Below are 19,937 nucleotides of genomic sequence, written 5' to 3'. Positions count from 1 at the left end.
CAGTGGCAGGAACTGGGAGACTAGTTAGGATAGAGGGAAAGATGAATGCAGCAATGTACAGAGACATCCTGGACGAAAACCTTCTCCAGAGCGCTCTTGACCTCAGACTGGGGCGACGGTTCATCTTTCAGCAGGACAACGACCCTAAGCACACAGCCAAGATATCAAAGGAGTGGCTTCAGGACAACTCTGTGAATGTCCTCGAGTGGCCCAGCCAGAGCCCAGACTTGAATCCGATTGAACATCTCTGGAGAGATCTGAAAATGGCTGTGCACCGACGCTTCCCATCCAACCTGATGGAGCTTGAGAGGTGCTGCAAAGAGGAATGGGCGAAACTGCCCAAAGATAGGTGTGCCAAGCTTGGGCATCATATTCAAAAAGACTTCAGGCTGTAATTGCTGCCAAAGGTGCATCAACAAAGTATTGAGCAAAGGCTGTGAATACTGTACATGTGATTTCTTAGTTTTTTTTTTTTAATTAAATTAGCAAAAATCTCAAAAATCTTTTTACACGTTGTCATTATGGGGTATTGTGTGTAGAATTTTGAGGACAAAAATGAATTTATTCCATTTTTGAATAAGGCTGTAACATAACAAAATGTGAAAAAAGTGAAGCGCTGTGAATACTTTCCAGATGCACTGTATATATTATAGTATTTCTTATATAGTGAATTGCAAAATGTTAATTTGTGGAGATATGAGCAATTACAATGCATTCCCTGAAGTGACACAAACAAGTATCATATTTTCTGGATTTATAAGTATCTGCAGCCTTACCATATAATAATTCTGCAGGCGTGTGGGTGTTTTTTGGGCGCTTGTTTCCGACACTCCTTTCTCCTTCACGGTGATGCGTACAGGATTGCGTAGCCCGGCTCGCACTAGATTCTCCACCTCCTGAGTTTGTGTGGCTGAAAATAGTCCTGTCCGCCTCTGTTTGGGTAGGAAGCCCAAGATGGTGTTTATGCTAAAATAGGAAAATTAAACTAATATTTAGGCTCCAGGGAACTAAAGCATTATAAGGCCAGCTATGTATCTAAACTTGTAGAAAAGAGTTGACTGGCTATTTAAAAAAATAAATAAAACATAAGCGCCGCCACACACAAAAAAACCCCACTTCAAATAAAGTTGAAATGTCAAAATAAGACATTCATAAATATGCATGCATTAATTCCATTCATGTTAATGTTACAAATTATCCACCATATGAAAACTATATTTTTTTATATATTTTTCATCAGTGGTGTGAATATCATATATAAATAAGCTACACACTTACAGTAGGTTAATGCATTTCACAGAAAAAAAAAAAAATAGAATAACTTTTTTTTAGCCCCAATCTTTTTCTAAGAGGCCCAGTCGGACATGAAACATTCATAAGCGGTGCAGCAACTAACTAAAGGCGGCCCTTCAATTCTTATTTCAACCCGCTACCATTTCAAAGAGAGAAAAAAAAAATGAGCGCAAAAGAACCACAATCTAAAAGGCAAGCACAACATTGTAAGCTACTTGGCCCCTGAGTAATTATATTTACTAGTAAAAAAAAAAAAAGACCAAAACAATTTTCCCTTCATTGAAACCTGCCTCACCGAAAAGAAAAAAAAAATTGATTCTGCAAAAAAAACACTGAAATCTACATAATGAAGGCCAGGAACTTTGGTAATAATACCAATGATGCAGACACTCTCTTTACAGACCTGAAGGCCAGACAGCTATCAATAAATGGTGGAAAGCCAGAATGTTAGTGATCAACACATCACTGTACATATGGAAAGACCATACTCTGTGGTAGGCAGTTAAACATGCAGAATTTCTCCCCCACAACATTGTCTGCATAATATTGCACAAAAAAAAACAACTTATGAATCAGAGTAAGGGAGTTGGACTGTAAAAGCATGCCCCCTAATAGTAAAAAGTAGCATGGGTGGCACGGTCTTCAGCAAGCATTCACTGAGTGTCTGCATAATACACAATTTTGGACAATCCAGAGCGGATTTGCATAGTGAGGAAGATCTTGAACATCCGGAGGATAATTTTTTAAATCCACCCTGTAGCACAGAGTGGCACTTACGTAGTACCAAGAAACGATTTGATTTAATCTTAAACCAATGAAGTCTACAATTGTAAGCTCCAAATGACACGTGCTAGGCAACAACAATTTACCTACAGATATTCAGATGCAGAGATCACTCAGAAGTGTACAGGATCTGTTAACAGAAAAGGTAACTTTCAATTTTGAATGAAAATCGCTGACATGGTAACTCAAGTCTCCTTTGCCAACCTCTATATCCGGCATTGCAGAGGCACTGTGAGTGGTCCCTTTTTACTGAGGTACCTTCATTAAAGCTGTGAAAATGTAGTCATATAGCCTTTGCTGCCAGGTGATAAACTAAAGACCAGGCAAACTGCTGAGCGCTCCTAGATATTAAAAGGAAGAAGTTCCATGGAAGTCCAGAGGTCAGTGCATGGTACTGTGGGTCCAAAACAGAAATTGTTCTTTCCTGATGGCAAATATGGAAGAATCCCTGGTACACTACCAGAATAGAACAAATATACGTATCCTGAATAGACTTCAGGATATTCCCTGCTTATATCACTTGTAAGTGACTTGTTCTTCTTGGGTACAAGAAAGAAGTTTAAGCAGAAAACTCTGCAGCTTTGCTGTAAAGGCACTAGAAATATGGATTGGTCCTTCACCAGAACTCAGATTAAAGAATGGCATATCATCCCTCAGGGGGGATTCCTTGTCGCCTGAGTAATCAACTCTAGATGGGTACACAATGGGCAATATATTGGTTGTTCAAAAGGCCGATATTTAGCAAATGCGTCGGCGGGCGTGTACCCCTGATATGTTTGAACAACATTTTTCACAGACATATTGCATCTGCTCTGCAGCAAAGCAGATGGCCGATATCTGAAGATATATCGGCGCATTTGGCTGTGTTTGTAACTGATGCATCATGTGAAAGACTCTATGGGCGGGGGGGCCAGCTGAGCGCCGCTGAATTAGTAGTTTTTTCTTCCGCGGCTGGCACCCCCTGTGACTGTCCACCTTTGTGCATGCACAAGGTCAGAGATTTCTGACATGCGCAGTGTGAGTACAGTCATAAAGCTAAGGATCCGTCGAGGCAGGTGCCATCTTGAGGCTCAAGCAGCAGAGCAGACTAGGCTGTGTGGGCTGGCTGTGGTCGGATAAATGCAGAGTTGGACTTGTCGTCTCCTGCCAGACACTTTTGTTTTTGCTGTGACTCATTGTGGAGAATATCATCAGGGGTACAAGGAGTGGGAGAGGTAGGGGTCTGGTTCACATGTGGGGCTGGGGAGTCTGCTTTGTGGAGCAATTTATTATTGGGGAGGGGGGTTCTGTTGCACATGTGGGGCTGGGCTGGGCAGGGGGGGGGGGGTTGGTAAGAGTCTGCACCGTGGTGCATATCATTACTGGTAGTTCTGGTGCACATGTGGGGCTGGGGAGCCTGTGGAGTGGAGCATATTATTATTGGAAAGAAGGGGGTCTGTTGCACATTTGGGGACCGGGTAGGGGGAAGTTTGCTCCGTGGAGTATATCATTACTGGGGGAAGGTGGTTCTGGGGCTGGGGGGGGAGCCTGCGGTGTGGAGCATATTATTATTGGAAAGAAGGGGGTCTGTTGCACATTTGGGGATCGGGTAGGGGGAAGTCTGCTCCGTGGAGTATATCATTACTGGGGGAAGGTGGTTCTGGTGCACATGTGGGGCTGGGGGGGGGGAGCCTGCGGTGTGGAGCATATTATTATTAGAAAGAAGGGGGTCTGTTGCACACTTGGGGATCGGGTAGGGGGGGTCTGCTCCGTGGAGTATATCATTACTGGGGGAAGGTGGTTCTGATGCACATGTGGGGCTGGTTGGGGGGAGTCTGTGGTGTGGAGCATATTATTATTGGAAAGAAGGGAGTCTGGTGCATATGTGGGGCTGGGGAGCCTGCTTTGTAGCAAATTATTATTGGGGGGGGAATCCTGCTCTGTGGAGCATATTATTATTGGGAGGAGGGGGGTCTGGCCCACATGTGGGGCTGGAGGGAACTTTGTGGATCAAACTCTTTTACTCTTTGTGGTTTAGCGCTTTTACACTCCCATTGGGAAATTGCAGTAGTCATTGACAAAGTGATTGTTTTCCATTGTTCGCAAAGCAGTCAAAGACTGGAGTTTGCCTTGTAAAGGTAGAACAATTTTTATTTATTATGATCTATTTGCTGTTAATGAATATTCTGTTTTTTTTTTCAATATTTGTTTAAAATGGGAGGGGTAGAACTGTAAGTGGGAGGAGTAATGAAGAGGAGAGGAGTCAGTATCAATTCTTACACCACCCCCCCAAAAAAGTAAAGTCTAGATCTACCACTGATCGAAACATACCTTCTCATGTTCACCTGACACTATAAGTGGGATATAAAGCATCCAGCTTTTCCAATCTGAAAAATAGAGGGGAATTTCTCAGATTGGAAAATATGATACCCTACATATTCCCATCACAGAATCATATAGGAGTCTTTTCCTCTTGGTTAAAGAAGCATAAAATAATGCCTAAAGTAACTGGAATGGAGCACTATCAAACTTTGTAGGAATAGAAAGAGAAGCAAATCAACAAATTAAGAGTTATGGTAGACCTACCATTGATAACTATTTCTTCGAAATCCATAGGGTCCACAGGGATACCATGGGGATAATGTGGTTGGAGTGATCCAGGCACCAACCAGTTAAGCTTTCAGCTCCCAGGATGCCTCTGGTCCTCCTCTATATACCCCACCCTCGGCCACAGGCAACCAGTTCAAGTCCAAGGCAGGAGAAGGAAAGAGGAGAAGAAAGAACAATCGTACACCAAAAACGCTCTTAGAAAATGGAGGGAATCTGTGCCCAAAAGAAAAATTACCCAATGAATCGAGGTGCGTCAGGGTGGGTGCCCTGTGGAACCTATGGACTTTGAGGAAAGAGAGAGTTATCAATGGTAAGTCTACCATATCGCATATTTTCTTATTCAGGGTCCATAGGGATCCACACGGATACCATGGGGATGTTCTAAAGCAGGTCCTGTGGGGGGGGGGGGGGGGCACTCCTGAACAGAGAGGAAAACGCATTGTCCAAAAGGAAGCATCCTGAGGCAAAATTAGCAAAGGCGTGGACATAAAGAAAAGTGTGCACATCAGACCACATGGTTGCCTTGTACAAATGTTCAACATAAACATGAAATGCCCACAAGGGTTCCACAGACTGAATAGAATATGCTGTCGACGTGTATGGGACTGGGAGATCAGCCTTAGTGTAAACCTGGGAGATAGTCATAAGTAACCATCGAGCCAGAGTTTGTTTGTTGGCTGGTCAACCTTGTTTGTGAAAACCATATAACACTACAAGAGAGTGATTTTCTAACAGAGTTGTACGCTCCACATAGATACGGGGAGCACAAACCATATCCAGGAAGATTTCACCAACAGAAAGATCTGAAGACTGAAAATGCTGGAACCACAATTTCTTCATTCACATGAAGACGGAACACTAACTTCAAAAATGTAACCCTCCCCTGTATGGAGGACAGCTCTAACCTGGTGAAAAAAAAAAAAAAAGATGGGGAGTAACAAAGTGCTGCCAAATCAGAGACACTGCGTGCAGAAGAGATAGCGAGGAGAAAAAAAATGTCTTCGCTGTCAACCTCTTCCAATCTACAGAGTCCAGAGGTTCCAATGGGGGAGCTTGTAGCCCCTTGAGAAACAAAGACAAATCCCACGGTGCTACAAAAAGGTGGCTGAACTCTGAGAACCCCCTGAAAAAAATAATTCTAACATATGGCAAAAAAGCAATTCTCTTCTGGAACCAGACTGACAGCGTAGAAACCTGCACTCCCAGGGTGGCTAGGCAGAGACCAAAGTCTAACCCAGCCTAGAAAAAATAAGTACGCGGGAAAACCTAAAACCTTAGGGTCACACTTTCTTGTGGTAACACCCAAAAGAATGCCACACTCTGTAACAGATGCGGGCAGAGGAAGACTTTCATGCCCTAAGCATCATATAATTCACAGAGCTGGAGAAACCTTTGGCTCTAAAGATGGAAGCCTTAAGAACCACCCCGTCAAGGACAGACGAGGTAAGTCAGGATGCAGGCAAGGACCCTGCACTAACAGATCTGGCCATAGAGGAAGAGGAAACGGACTATCTATGGATAGATTCCATATGTCGGTGAACCAATGACATCTAGGCCAAGCAGGAGACACTAGGATTACTGTTCCACCTTCCTGCTTGAATTTCCTGAGGATGCTTGGGAGGAGGGAAATTGGAGGAAAAAGATACGCCAGCCTGTAAACCCATCTTACTGCCAGTGCGTACCTGAAGGCGGCTGAGGAGTCTTTGGTCCTGGATCCGTACCTGGGGATCTTGTGGTTGTGACGCGATTCACTGAGGTCTATGTCTGGTAGGTTCCATTTGTCCACCAGGAGTTGAAAAACCCCCAGGAGGAGAATCCACTCTCCGACGTGTATGTCCTGACAATTTAGGAAGTCCGCTTGCCAATTGAGGACACCCTGGATGACTATTGCAGAGATAGCCAGAAGATGTTCTGTCCAAACCAGAATGTTTGTCACTTCCCTCATGGCTGCATAACTTCGTGTGCCTCCCTGACAATTGGGATAGGCTACTGTGGTCTCGTTGTCGGACTGGATCTGGACCAGCCTGCCCTGGAGCAGGTTCTGTGCCATGAAAAGTGCTTTTTTATACTGCTTGAAGCTCCAGACTGGTTTATGGACAGATGACTTTCCTGATTTGTCCATTTTCCCAGAAAGGTGTGATGAACTGTCACCTCCCCCAATCCATGAAGACTGGCGTCCGTGATAAAAAGAACCCCATCTTGGATCCAGAATGGGCGACTTTTATCCAAATGATCCTTACGTAGTCACCACGAGAGAGAGAGACGAACCTCCAGAGTGAGAAGGATCCTCTGGAACCGTATTAGATGATACGGCCTGTTACATCTGGAGAAAATCAATTGCTGCAAAGGCCTGGAGTGGAACTGAGCATATTCCACCATGTCGAAAGTGGATACCATCTACTCCAAGATCTGCTTCGCCGGTCGAATAGATACCCTTTGACTGCGGAGCAATTTGCGTCTCGCAATGACTGGACTACAGTCTTGTACCATCCGCTGTATTGGAGACAGAGAAGATTTCTTCCAATCAATTATCCAGCCATGCTTCTGTAGGGAGGCCATGTCAGTTGGAGATGGTGCTGTAGAATCGCTGGAGACTGTCATTATCAGAAAACCCGCCCACGTATGGCAGTATTCTGATTCCCTGAAGCCTGAAATAGGCAGTCATCACTGCCATTATTTTGGTTAAGACCCGCGGGGCCGTCGAGAACACAAAGTGCAGTGCCTAAAATTGGTAATGTTTCAGGACAGAAACCAGTACAAGTTGTTGGTGATATGGCTTAATCTGCACATGAAAGTACGCACCTTGAATGTCCAGAGAAGCCCCAAAAAATACCCCAGGTTCCATGGATCGAAGAGTTTACATACGGAACTTGGGTACACAGATAACCCTGAGGGTTTTCAGATTTAGGAGGATGTCTCCGAAAAGTGAGAGCATACCCCTGAAAAAACACTTCTCGGACCCAGGCATCTGTTATTTGATGCCAGTAGTCCGCAAATTGAAGAAGTCGGCCTCCCATCCTGGCTCCCCCAGGAGGAGAGTTTGTCATCTGGCTTAGAAGCTGGACGTCTGGCCGACCAGGACCTCTTTAGCTTGCTTGGTGGTATATCCTTACTGGATGGTATGGACATACACCTTAGGATACGGTAATCCATAACATATTCCTAACTGCAGATTAGGTTGGACTGCTTTTGGGACATTTTATGCAGATTTTAGACATTCAATAGTATTTCCTTTGTATATGAGTATATGCAAGATGTACTTATTAACCAATACATTTTGATTTATTCATTTGACCCATTGAGTGCAGTGGTTTTACCTACTTACAGTATCTTTGCGCTGTTTCAATTTTTTACATATAGTCCTCGCACTTTTATCCCTTGCGCATGCGCCCCAGAATGACGGCACTCTGGAGAGCAATTCCGGCCGTGATGTTGGCGGTCACAGACCGCCAGATCACTTCTGGGGATCCAGGGAGTCAGACGAGATCGGGGCAGCGTAGTCGTACGTGATGCGACCTTGGCAGCTGAAGCACTTCTGGCTGCGGTTGCTTCACGTGCGACATCACCAGTTAAGTGGTTTCGAAAACAAAAGTAGCAGTTGATGCAATTCTCCATCTTTCCCAACCCTAACAAGAAGTATTATTACCTTTGTACAGCGACCACTCTTCTCAAATTTAAACAAAAACAAACAAACACCACCTACCTTGTCTATAAGCCAAGAGAAAAAAAGCTCCAAAAAAGGGTAATATATCTTCATAGGGAACCACATCTGACTATCCTAGAACATTTAGTTATAACAAGTTTAACTTGCTTGGTTGTTGGATTTAAAGTCAGAAAATGTATTAGAGAATTGTATCACCTTGCTTCAAACCCCAGATCCAGAAGTCTGTCTGCTTCATCCAAAATAAGAACATCCAGGGTCTTCACACAGCTGACTAAGTCCAGCCCATCTGCCTGTCTCCGGAACATATCTTCCAACCGCCCTGGAGTGGCCACAACAATGTTTCCACTATTGACAGTAAGAATATGTAAGAGACACAGGTGTAATGGAAAGGGCGAGCGACATACAAGTAAGCATGCAACAGGCCAACTAACAGCTTCAAGTGTACTATAGCGCTGCAATGTCTCACAATGAGCGGATTTGATAAATGCATTTAACAGTGGTTATACACATTTCACGGTTATTTGAAACAAAAGGCAATCATCATTATGAACAGGTGCCATGCTTCTAGTGTAAAAAGGTCTCATTTAGATCTCCATTTTAGTATTCCAACCGATAATTTTATAATAATCAAGATTAATACTGCTCCAGGTTAAAATTCCAAATATTGATGTATTTCTCATTAACTGGTCAAAATTATGTTAGAAGAAAATGTCTGGTCTTTCTTCTCATTAGTCCTTCCCTATCTCAAGCCTAGAAGTCGAATACCACTTTCAGACAGAAATGGCAAAAAAACCCTGCTTTTTCCTGCATTTTGCATGCCAGATTTTTTGCCATTTTCTGTCTGATACCCCTTTCACACAGGAAAATGAAAATCCCGGGTAATTCCCTTTTACCCGGTAATTTGCTAAACAATTCAGGTTTTTTCCCTGAGTGAAAGGGTCAACCCGCGACTTAATTGCCGGGTCTACGACCCTGCAAAAAACCAGGGTCAGAGACCCGGGAATTTAGTCCCGGGATGACCCTTTCACAAAGGTAAAAATCCCGGGTTGTTTAACAAATTACCGAGTAAAAGTGAATTACAATTTTCATTTTCAGCGTGAATGGTGTATTAATCTACTTTTAGTCAACTTTTTCTAAAATCTTACCCAATGTTTTTAAAAAGTAAATTCACATTGTGATTGTGTAGTAAAAACAGGATTTTTGTACGAAAATCGTAATCTCGGATTCCATTGGGGGACACTGTAGCCATGTGGTACAAAATCTGAGACCTAAAGTTTAGTACTTTAACATCTTGCCTGGAATGGCCACATCAGAGCCTGCCGGCGGCTAATCTTCCAGCAGCTGCCAGGCTCTGTTGCTGCGGCAAACTCTCCTTAACCCCATGCTGCCAGTCGGGCTTCAGAAGGGGGCGATAATAAAAGGATCGCCCATCCGTAGCTGCAGGGAGATAGTCAACCAGCAGTCTGAGCTGCAGCTTCCCTTCTCTCCCCTGGCTACAATCACTGCCAGAAGGTGGCTGTGATGGGCAATTCTGATAGGATTGCCCACTAGACTGGGCTGCTGACTGCACTGCAGCAGCACCACCTACCCCTGCCCTCGCCCACTCTCCCTGCCAGCCAGCAGTCAAAAATATCCCCAAAATTCTAGATTTTTTAAATGATCAAATTACATAAACAATAGCTATTCATCCCTTATCCAGTATAAATTAACATATCTGCATATTTGTTAATAAAATGAAACTGAATCGGGTTTAAATGGCTCTGATAATATAAAAAAATAAATAAATAAAATAAAAATACATATTGGGAAAATCTTTGGAAAAAACTATTAGCCAGGTAAGTGGTTAAATAATCTACAAAATGTTAACTCCGACCCCCTCAATACCTTCTCCCCGCAGGGCACTTCAGATATTTTTAACCAAGCCCCACAGGATAGGATAGAAAAGGAAAAACAAGAGGGGGAGAATGGGAAAGAAACAACATTAACCTAATCTAACAAGAAAAACAGTGTGCAACAGGTGGGCACACAATGCCCCCCAGTGCAATCAGTGGAAAAGATTTCTATTTTAAATAAACAAATATCCCGTTTTCTCTTTTATCCAATCAGGGACACTGCAACAATGGATTCATCTCAAAGCTGTCCATAATGGTGTGTACAGTGGGAAGTAACGATAGCAGACCCTACTTTTCATAACTAGTATCCTTAGACAAACACACATTTACCAGGTAACGTATGTACCAAGAGCCATGTAGCTCCCCAACACAGTTTCAGGATTACATGTCTTGTCATCCTAGAGGCGCTTAAACTTTTACACCATCCGCAACAGGGCTTCCTACCCCGAATGTAAACCTGCCGATTGGTAGGTTGATTACTTCTGTCAATCATTTACACTGGCACAGGCTAATCTCTTTGGGGACCTTATAAAAGACCAAAGGATCATCAGTCTTCCAAATCTCAAAAGTTCTTTTCATCTAGATTTTTAGACATTAACACCAGAAAAATGACATGATCCCTCTTCCTCCAAATCCAGGTGTCAAATACCCTAATATAAGTGAAACTTTGTCACCACCCTAGACTGTAAGCAGGTTTAAAGTGAAGAAGCTTCCTATCTTCAAGAGAATGAGGTAAAGTGATCTTCAAGACGGTGCCCCCAAATAGCCAGAAGGGATACCACTTTTCACATAAGAATACCATTTCCACCAGATGTTGTAAAGCTGTAAAGACCAGATCAAATCCCAAGGAAGACTGTACTCAGGGCCTGATGCAGCAAGGAATGCAGTTGCTAACACGCACGCAATCGGTCGACTGTTGCGTTCTGCACATACATCACAGTGCGCGAACTAGCAATTGTGATGGGAACTGCGATTGCAGAGGATATGCAGACCCAGAGCAAAGTGATTGATAGGAAGTGCCGTTTGTGGGTGGTGATCGGGCGTGCCAGTGCGTTGCAAAGCAGTTGCAGGGGCGTGCATAAATTATCCACTGCGTGGCCATAAGCAGCCATAGCATTGATAGCGTGCATGGCTGATAGCAATTTCTGAGTAAGGTCAGGGCTTGTGCAAGTGTGCATATGGGTCCGATGTTACAGATTGTTTTGCTATGTTGATCTTATGTGAGTAAGGGGACGTGGGCATCCTTATGTCTGGCTGCGATCGCAATGCGAATGCAAACATTTAAATACCACCGCTGATATTAGCAACTGCGGTGCAAGCATATAAGCAGAATTGCGATCCGTACTGAATCAGGCCCTCAGGTTGTTTTGCATAATCACCTACAAAAGGTAGGTAATTGAAGTAATTCAATCAACTGAAAGAAGCAGCTATTAACCTCTTTCCCTGTACCAAGACAACATATTCAGTGATCAAGTACCGATGAGGCTGGCCCACCGTCCTTAAAGAATGACTGTCCTTTGGCCAGTCCAGTGGTACCAGCATCACTTGGATCCTATCCCATTTCACCTTTTAAGAATACGTGGATGCAATCTAACCTCTTTGGCTCCTGGTATGAACGCCTGCTGACATTGCTAGAACAGTATATTCCTGCCCAATGCAAGTTCTCCAGGGCAATCAAACTTTCTTGCTAATGTCTTCAGTAGTTTTCACACAAAAAAGTATCTTATCAAGATGGTTCAATTGCCCAGATATAATATCTTGAACAAAATCTCGCCAGGGTGTCACCACTTTAGAGATCACTCTTTAACACCCAAATAACTTAAAAATGGTTCAGTGGCATCAATATTTACATTACAATGGAAGACACTCTGAGCAGCATATTCATACCTGGAATTCTCCTGCACCTGGCTGAGAAGGCTAGGAATTCAACCAATAGAATGCTTACTGTTCCCTCATTAGCTCACCCTCATACTAGATATGGCTAATACCTTCACCGTTCTGCCTTTATAGCCTTCCTCCTCATAAGCTTCATGGCTGTACTCTGTCTGGGTGCAATATTTTCTGCAATATTTTCCGCTACAAGCAATGGGTACCTTTCCCTTCCTCCTCTTGCTTTTCGCAAAGTGATGAATAGCAATTTGATAATCCCATTGTTAGGATGAATGCCTTTTCTGTTCTTGATTTTGCTCTTCTTCATCTCGATTCAAGTTTAAATTGGAAAAATGTTATACTGGCTTCCACTGTATGGGTTCAGTGTTCTGCTCCCCCTCCCCTGATTTAAATGTTGTTTAGAATTATTAAAGAATAACAAAAAAATAATAATTAAGGAAAAAAAAAAAAAATTATATATATATATATATTCAGCCTCGGTGAACCTAGTTTGTACGTACAAGTCACATACCCATGTTCTTTAAATTTCTTGACATCTTCAACTGGATTACTGCCCCCAATAAGTAGTATCTGACTGAAAGAGGGGAAAAAATATAATAAAACAGGACACCACTACTTTAATGAACGCATTAATTCTTACTTAAGGTTTAACTATACTATGCTAGTGTATTTTACATACAAATACAAGACCCTACTGAATATACCGGTAAGTAATGTGCTGACAAGCTCATAGCCTATGATTCAAGCAATTAATTTATTTAATAAGTATTGTTAGATGGGATTTTACACTTTAATTAGTATTGGGACAACTTCTCTCCATATATACGGACTTTGGTGGGGGCTCCTCTGGCAATCTGCTATCATTCACAAACGCTGCGTCAGTTATCGCTTGCTCCAAAAAGACTGCTGACAACAGAAGGGGTAACAAAGAAAGAGCCACAACCCTATTATAGAAAGGGAGGTCTGTTTCAAACAACCATTTAAAATGTAAAATGCATTTAAGACAGCTTTGCCTAAAATGGAATAAAATAATTGCATATCAAAATTAGAGCTTACCTAAACTGTGGAAAATATTTTAAGAAATAGGAAATCACTTCACTGATCTGTATAGCGAGCTCACGAGTTGGAGTGATTATTATAGCACCGACCTGCACCATGGAGCAAACAAAGCAAAACATTAATGTATCTTACTGTACTTACAACTAACCAACATTGCAAAGGAGAATGGTCCATGTCAAAATACATACCACAATATTATTGGTAATGACAAAGAACACAATACAATGAAAATGTACAGTAAAGTGGTAGTAAAAAGGGTTGCTCTCATTAACAAATGAGCATTCTTATTCAAGTCTCTCCAGTAGCTTGGAATTAGTGCTGGACAACACTGTTTGGAAGGATACATGTGAATGAAGGCTGGAAGGTCACACCACTCTGTATTGAGAGGCAGTGCCACTATAATAATGTAAACATTTAGGGTGGATGTGTACTGAATACAGTTTTATCACTCATTGCATATGACAAAACTCATTACTAGGCCCCTTAATATAAAGGGTGTGGATTGAAAGATAGACAGTAAAAAGGTTGACAGTGTCTAGATAGACACCAGATGTTAGACAGTCAATAGGTCGACATGTAAGAAGGTCTACAGGTACAAATGGTCGACAGGGTCAAAAAAAAATAAAAAATGGCTTACTTTTTTTTCTAACCCTAATCTTCACCCTAACACTCCCCATGGTGCTTAACCCTAACCCTCTCCTCCTGGTGCCTAACAGTCGGGGTAGGTGCCTGACCCTACAAGCCCCTTCTAGTGCCTATCCCTAACCCTCCGGTAAGTGCCTACCCCTAACCTTCCCTCCTGGTGCCAAACCCTAACCATCAGGGTAAGTGTCTAACCCTAACCCTCTGGTAAGTGCCTGACCCTAAAAATACAAAAAAAATGTCAACCATTTTTGCCTCGACTAATTTTGTACCGTCCTTTTTGACTCTGTCGACAATTTGTACACGTCGACCTTAATACAGGTCGGCAGGGACAAAAGGTCGATGTGTATGAAGGTTACATGTCGACCTTTTGTCCCTGCCGACCTATTGACTGTATAACATCTGGTGTCTATCTAGACATTGTCGACCTTTTAACTGTCGATCTATAGAACGGATCTCAATATGAAAACAATGTGAAAATGTCTGTCTAGATGTAATACCTTAGTCACAGAATATAGAAGTATTCAACAGAACAAACAATAATATATTACACAATGCTAGTCCATTGTCAAAACAAATCAAGAAAATAGTAAAAACAAAAATAAAATACAATCTCTCTCTCCGTATACCCCCAGAGGGAATTATTTTTTTAATTTGATACAAGATTTGGAAGCTCTTGTCTTTAGAGCCCCTCCCATCTATGGAAAATTCTATTCTTTTGTCTACGGTTTCAGTTTTTATCTGGGGATTACCAGGCAATAACTACTAAGGACGAACATCGTTTGAACTAGTAGACTCCCCCATGTGTGCACAGGTCAGTACGGGGGAGATAGGGCCATCTATGGAAAAGTATTTTTTTCCATAGCACTGATGATCAGCAGACAGTAGCTTCTCATCATTTGAAAAAGGGGACCCACATGGTGAAAGCCCACACGTAAACAGGTGTAATTAAGGGCATGATAGGGCACATAGTTCTCTTCTGCTCAAATACAGAAAATCACCAGACAATAAGTACATCATGAGCCCCACACTTTCTAAATTGGGTGCCCCTTAATTATTGATAGCCAGGTTGAGGGAGATCTTCCACCATGCCTGAACATTATTTTGTGATCGCCAGACATTAACTTTTATGCAGGCCCTCTTTTAAACAGGTGTACCCCCATAAATTCTATGGTGGGAGTGACATGGAGACTTAAAATTCCGCCTGTCATAACGGTGACCTCGGCACTCGCACACGTCACGTGACCTCTGGAACACCCGCGGCTGCTATTTTTTTATATTATGGGGAGCACTCTACGCATAACTCTCTGCAGTCTGGGTGTATATGCAGAGGATGAACCCCACTCATCTTCTGCAGCAGAGGGGTTAAACAATAACATCTGTAAAAAATGCTTTCTGCCTACCTGATTTTTCTTTAATTTTTCCTCTCTTCTCAGCAGTATTTCTAAAAGTGGGATTACAAATGCCAGTGTCTTCCCACTTCCAGTTATCTGTATAAAAATAAAAAAAAAATAAAGTAGTACACTGTACTAAAAAGCAATACAAACAAAACATAAACAGCCACATCAGCTAAATTAATTTATTTTAATGTTTCTATTGAGCTGAAGTCCTATGCAGTTTACCACTCAGAATAAAACCATAGTTTAATTGAGTCACATACTTACCGCTTCAGCAGCTATATCTTTGTTGCTCATGAACAGAGGGATTGTTGCAGACTAAGGGAAAAAGAGAAACATTTACATTTCATGGTTTACAGTTTAAGAGAACAGTTAAAAAATAATGTTAATGTGTAAGCTGTAGCTGTAAGTGTCAGAGCTCCTTCTTGTGATCACTATTTACCTCCTTGATCGTTTCTGTGTACAGTGTTGAAATGGGGGGGGGGGGGGGGGGGGGATTATGGGCATAAAACAACCTGTAGTCAACCAGGTCATCAGTATGTTCACAGCAGCATAAATGGGCAGATCTTGTTGGAGGCAGATACCTGCCCATTGGTAGGATGAGTAGTTGGTAATGAGGGCAAGGCTGCTAATGGCATTAATCCAGTAAAAAAATAAATGAAATATAATTTATCTAGCAAAGTTATAACATAGTTAATATTATAAATGTGATATTACACTAGGCTTATCTACCATATAAGTGTAAATTCAAAAGATGAGTACACATTAGGTGATGCGCACCCAGCGCGACATCGCCGGTGACAGTACCCGGCATGCTGCAAGTGCAACCACACTTACAGATGCGGAGTCCGACGGGGGGTGTGGGACGTGTCATCGTTAGCGACATGCCCCGTCAGCCCTGCAACAGTGCCGAAAGGCGATGTCGCTAACAACCCGCGGGAGCGCGTATACCATGGGTACACACTAAACAATGTACCCCATATGTCGCTACGATCCGCTGGATCGAACAACATAGTCCTCATTCTAGCAACCTGCGCCTTTCTCAACCTGTGCAGTTCCTCTTTCCTGTCTGGGGTGTCACTCTCTGCTCTGTGGCTTCTAGCACACTCAGCTGATGCAACGAACTGCTGACATTTGGCAGTTTGTGTACTAGAAGCACAGAGCAGACAGCGACACCCCAGACATGAAAGAGAAACTGCACAGGATTTAACAGGTGCAGGGTGCTAGAATGAACACTAGACCTATCATCTAGTGCCGCAGTCACCAACCCGTCGCTTGCGAGCCACCGGAAGCTCGCGGCCACAAGCATGGTGGCTCACTTTACAGCGGTAGTGCAGCAGGTGCTCTCCTTTCGGCAGTGGGCTGACGGCGCACAAGCCACGTATAGGGGGATGTGTTATGCGCAGCACGTGAGGCACACTGCTAGCAGTCTCACAACTGACCGCATTTAGAGACACCGGGCACTTGTTTGGAGGGAGTGTGGGACCTGGCCATCCACTGTGCCACCTGCACAGTCCATCAAGCAGCCCCCTTGCTCCCTACTGACAGCTCTCGGGCATCAGAGGTAGAGTCGGGCACTTTCAAAGGGGGTGCGGTGCCTGTCCATCCACTGTCTCGCCTGCACAAACCACCCAGCAGCCCCCTACTCCTCGCTGACAGCTCTCCACATTTTATTATCGAAAACTAAAATCTAGCTAATAATCACATTTTTCATAGAAAAACAATGCATTTATTAATACAGTGATATGTATCACTGTATTAATGAATGCGTTATTTTTCTATGAAAAATGTAATTAGCCATATTTTAGTTTTTAAAAATAAAATGTGGCTCTTCAAGACATCTCATTTTTCTCAAGTAACTCCCACCCCAATTGTGGTCTAGTGTGTACCCAGCATTAGGGTTGTTTCTAAAGCTGCATACACACGTAAAGATTTTCTGTCCAAACGTCCAGCTAGTTGATTGGTTGGAATGAAAATCTGGTAACGTATGGGAGTAAATGATGATCAGCAATTTGCTCCTAAATGCCAGAAAACCGATGAAAATGGTCGTCAGACAAGTTTGTTAAATGTTTGATCTAAACAATTTGTTCAAACAACAGTTTTTGTCCATTGTCCGGCATTTGGGAGCAAATTGATGATTGTCATTTGCTTTCATACCTTACCAGATTTTCATTCCAACCAATCAACTAGTTGGATGGTTGGATAGAAAATCTTTACGTGTGTATGCAGCTTTAGAGTTATGACACTGTGCAAATCCTAAAACATTCTGTTCTCCAGTGGAAATATAAAAACACATTCATATTTCTTACATACATCGATTATCAGAAATAGTAGTGATTGGATCCAGTGACTGTTTTACTGTATTTGACAGCAGCAAGAAAGTGCTGTTAATTTAAGTTTTTCATACATAACAAAGGTTTATATCATATTGGTGTCACGTAAATCAGGGCCATCTCTTCCATTGGGCTTGTTGGGCAGTTGCCCAAGGGCCCGTAGCTTGTAGGGGCCCGACAACCTGCCCCCCTGCAGCTGTGGCCATTTGGTAATTTTTTTATATTTTTATAAGCCGGCCGCCGATGCACTGTATTCTGATCTAACCTCCCCCACCCCAACCCCCCAATGACGAGTACTCACCTCAGTCCCAGTTTCACTTCATCCACCGGCTTCAGACCAGTCAGACAGTGTCTCTCTGCACGTGTGGGAGGTCTGATGGGCATGCAGGAGGGTTTAATTTTATTGACCTTTTAATTTTTTTTCCCGTGTATGGGTGGGTAGGGGCCCCAGTGCATTGCTTTAAGACAACCCTGACGTAAATGCCAACAATAATAATAAATTCCTGTATTCGGTCTCTGAAATATGGGACTCCCAGTTGTACTCACTAAGCTCCCACAGGAAAAGTGCAAAACACAGTTATGAGCTATTAGTACTAACTAGTTTTGTCCACATGGATAGTCAGGGACCATGTATATGTTATCTGTAACAGCTTGGGTAACCAAATTACTGTACATTTACTGACTTGTACAAACAATAACCTATTTCCACCAACGAGAAAACAAATTGATCAGTAAATATCGATCGGCTCGCTCCGAACACAACAAAATGCATGCAGAAGTGTCACGCCGCTATTGCCAGGTTTTGAAACCGTTAAATACAATCTGTCTTCCATTTTATTGTAATGCGTTCATGAGTGTCATCCTCAGTGCCATGGCTGACTACATGATCATCAGAAACCCAGGTACTAACACAATGATGATACATTTCCAGGCTATACTACCTTGGCACAACATGCAATTGAGCCTCTCCTGTGAATCTGAAACCAGACAGTAGGATACTAAATGGAACTGTGTGGATGTCTGACCTGACAGATAAATGTAATTGTCCTGCTACGGCCAGCCTCGGTATACTGTCCCAGTAAGAGGACCGCACTGCACATAACGTTAAACCTTCTTATTGGGCCGCCCCAGAAGCTGCACTGCAGCAGTCACAGGTCAGGAGAACGGGGAGGTATATACAGGACGCACACACGGTACCTGCACTGGTGTCATATGTGTGAAACGCAGCTCTCGTAGCGTCTGTCGGATCTTATCATTGAGTTTCTCAGGTAAGGTCTCCCACGTCCCCTCCATCCTCCTGCTGATGCTTCTTACAGACTGGACCCGGCCACACACGTGTGTGTACAGTGCACCTTACTAAAGCGTCCCCTCAGGAACGTAAGCTCCTTGCTCCAAGTTCCGGACTGGCAATACAAGAATTATTGGTTTGTTACAAAGGGGATGAAGTGTAGTAATGATCCTGGCAGTCTGGATGCCCGCGCCCAAAATCTAGGTGCCAGCATCCTGATCGCTGACATGCCGACGGTAAGTATTGGGGTTAGGCACTTGGGGGAGGGTTAGTGATTGGGACCTTCTAGAAATATAATATTACTTCCAATCGTCATAGCATACGTGTAGGGATGCGGTGTTGGAATTTTGGGGTTTATGTATCAAGCGGTGAAAAGTGGACCAGTGGAGAAGTTTCCAATAGCAATTTATCAGCTTTGGAGTAGCATTTATCACGTACAGTCTATAAAATAATGGTTGTGGACGTCAGGGTACAAATACTGAAGGGGATCTATCCACTTCCGCGGAGGTGCGGTTCCATGCCCTTAAAGGCCACCAAAAGAAGAAATTTTTATCTGCGCGGGCTTGCTTAACTCACCATGCTTCAAGTACGGCGGCTCGCATCGCTCGTCACAGGTTACTATTCCCACTCTACGTCCACATGTATAGCAACTATAAAATAATAGGTAGGAGCTGATTTGTTGCTATGGGCAACTTCTCCACTAGTCCACTTCACGCTTTTCACTGCTTGATACATAAACCTGTCTGAGTGCCAGGATCCTGTACCCAACCCGTTGCAAAGTGATGCTCTCTACACCAATGTAATTTTATTATTATTATTTTTATACTTTATTTATATGGCGCCACAAAGGTTCCGCAGCGCCTTACACAGTACATAAATGAGCACACAAAAAAAACAGTTAATAGTAATACAAAACAATGCAGGACAAGGACAAGGTTATAAACTCAGCTGCAAAACACAAGCAGCAGGACATGAGCAACCAGGTGTTAGGTGCCATTGTGGGGAGTTAGGAGTAAATTATACTATAAGTAGGGGGAGGAGAAGCACGTGAGGATGAGGGCCCTGCTCGTGAGAGCTTACATTCTAAAGGGGAAGGGCAGACAGACA

At 43.0% G+C, this 19,937-nt stretch overlaps 1 protein-coding gene across 2 annotated transcripts in view; it reads right to left on the bottom strand.

Annotated features, from left to right (window-relative positions):
* The window catches only part of DDX55 (DEAD-box helicase 55), a 49,747-nt gene extending 30,825 nt beyond the window's left edge, over positions 1-18,922 (bottom strand). Inside the window, exons 1-7 of one of the 2 annotated variants that reach the window (XM_088449061.1) lie at positions 18,740-18,922; positions 15,477-15,527; positions 15,216-15,302; positions 13,168-13,259; positions 12,623-12,685; positions 8,525-8,674; positions 777-966 (exon numbers count right to left, since the gene is read on the bottom strand). In XM_088449061.1, coding sequence (XP_088305187.1) covers positions 777-966; positions 8,525-8,674; positions 12,623-12,685; positions 13,168-13,259; positions 15,216-15,302; positions 15,477-15,527; positions 18,740-18,835 — 729 coding nt within the window. In that variant the 5' untranslated portion in view covers positions 18,836-18,922. Of the gene's footprint in view, positions 1-776; positions 967-8,524; positions 8,675-12,622; positions 12,686-13,167; positions 13,260-15,215; positions 15,303-15,476; positions 15,528-18,567; positions 18,646-18,739 lie in introns of those variants that run through there. The other variant, XM_088449062.1, reaches the window with a different exon arrangement.
* Between the last annotated feature and the right edge of the window lie 1,015 nt (positions 18,923-19,937).

The sequence above is a fragment of the Taudactylus pleione genome, unplaced genomic scaffold, assembly GCF_031769625.1.
Source record: "Taudactylus pleione unplaced genomic scaffold, aTauple2 ptg000479l, whole genome shotgun sequence".
In the NCBI taxonomy this organism is placed as follows: Eukaryota; Metazoa; Chordata; class Amphibia; order Anura; family Myobatrachidae; genus Taudactylus; species Taudactylus pleione.
The sequence above is the reverse complement of the archived record's forward strand: the minus strand, read 5'-3'. Positions and strand labels throughout refer to the sequence as shown.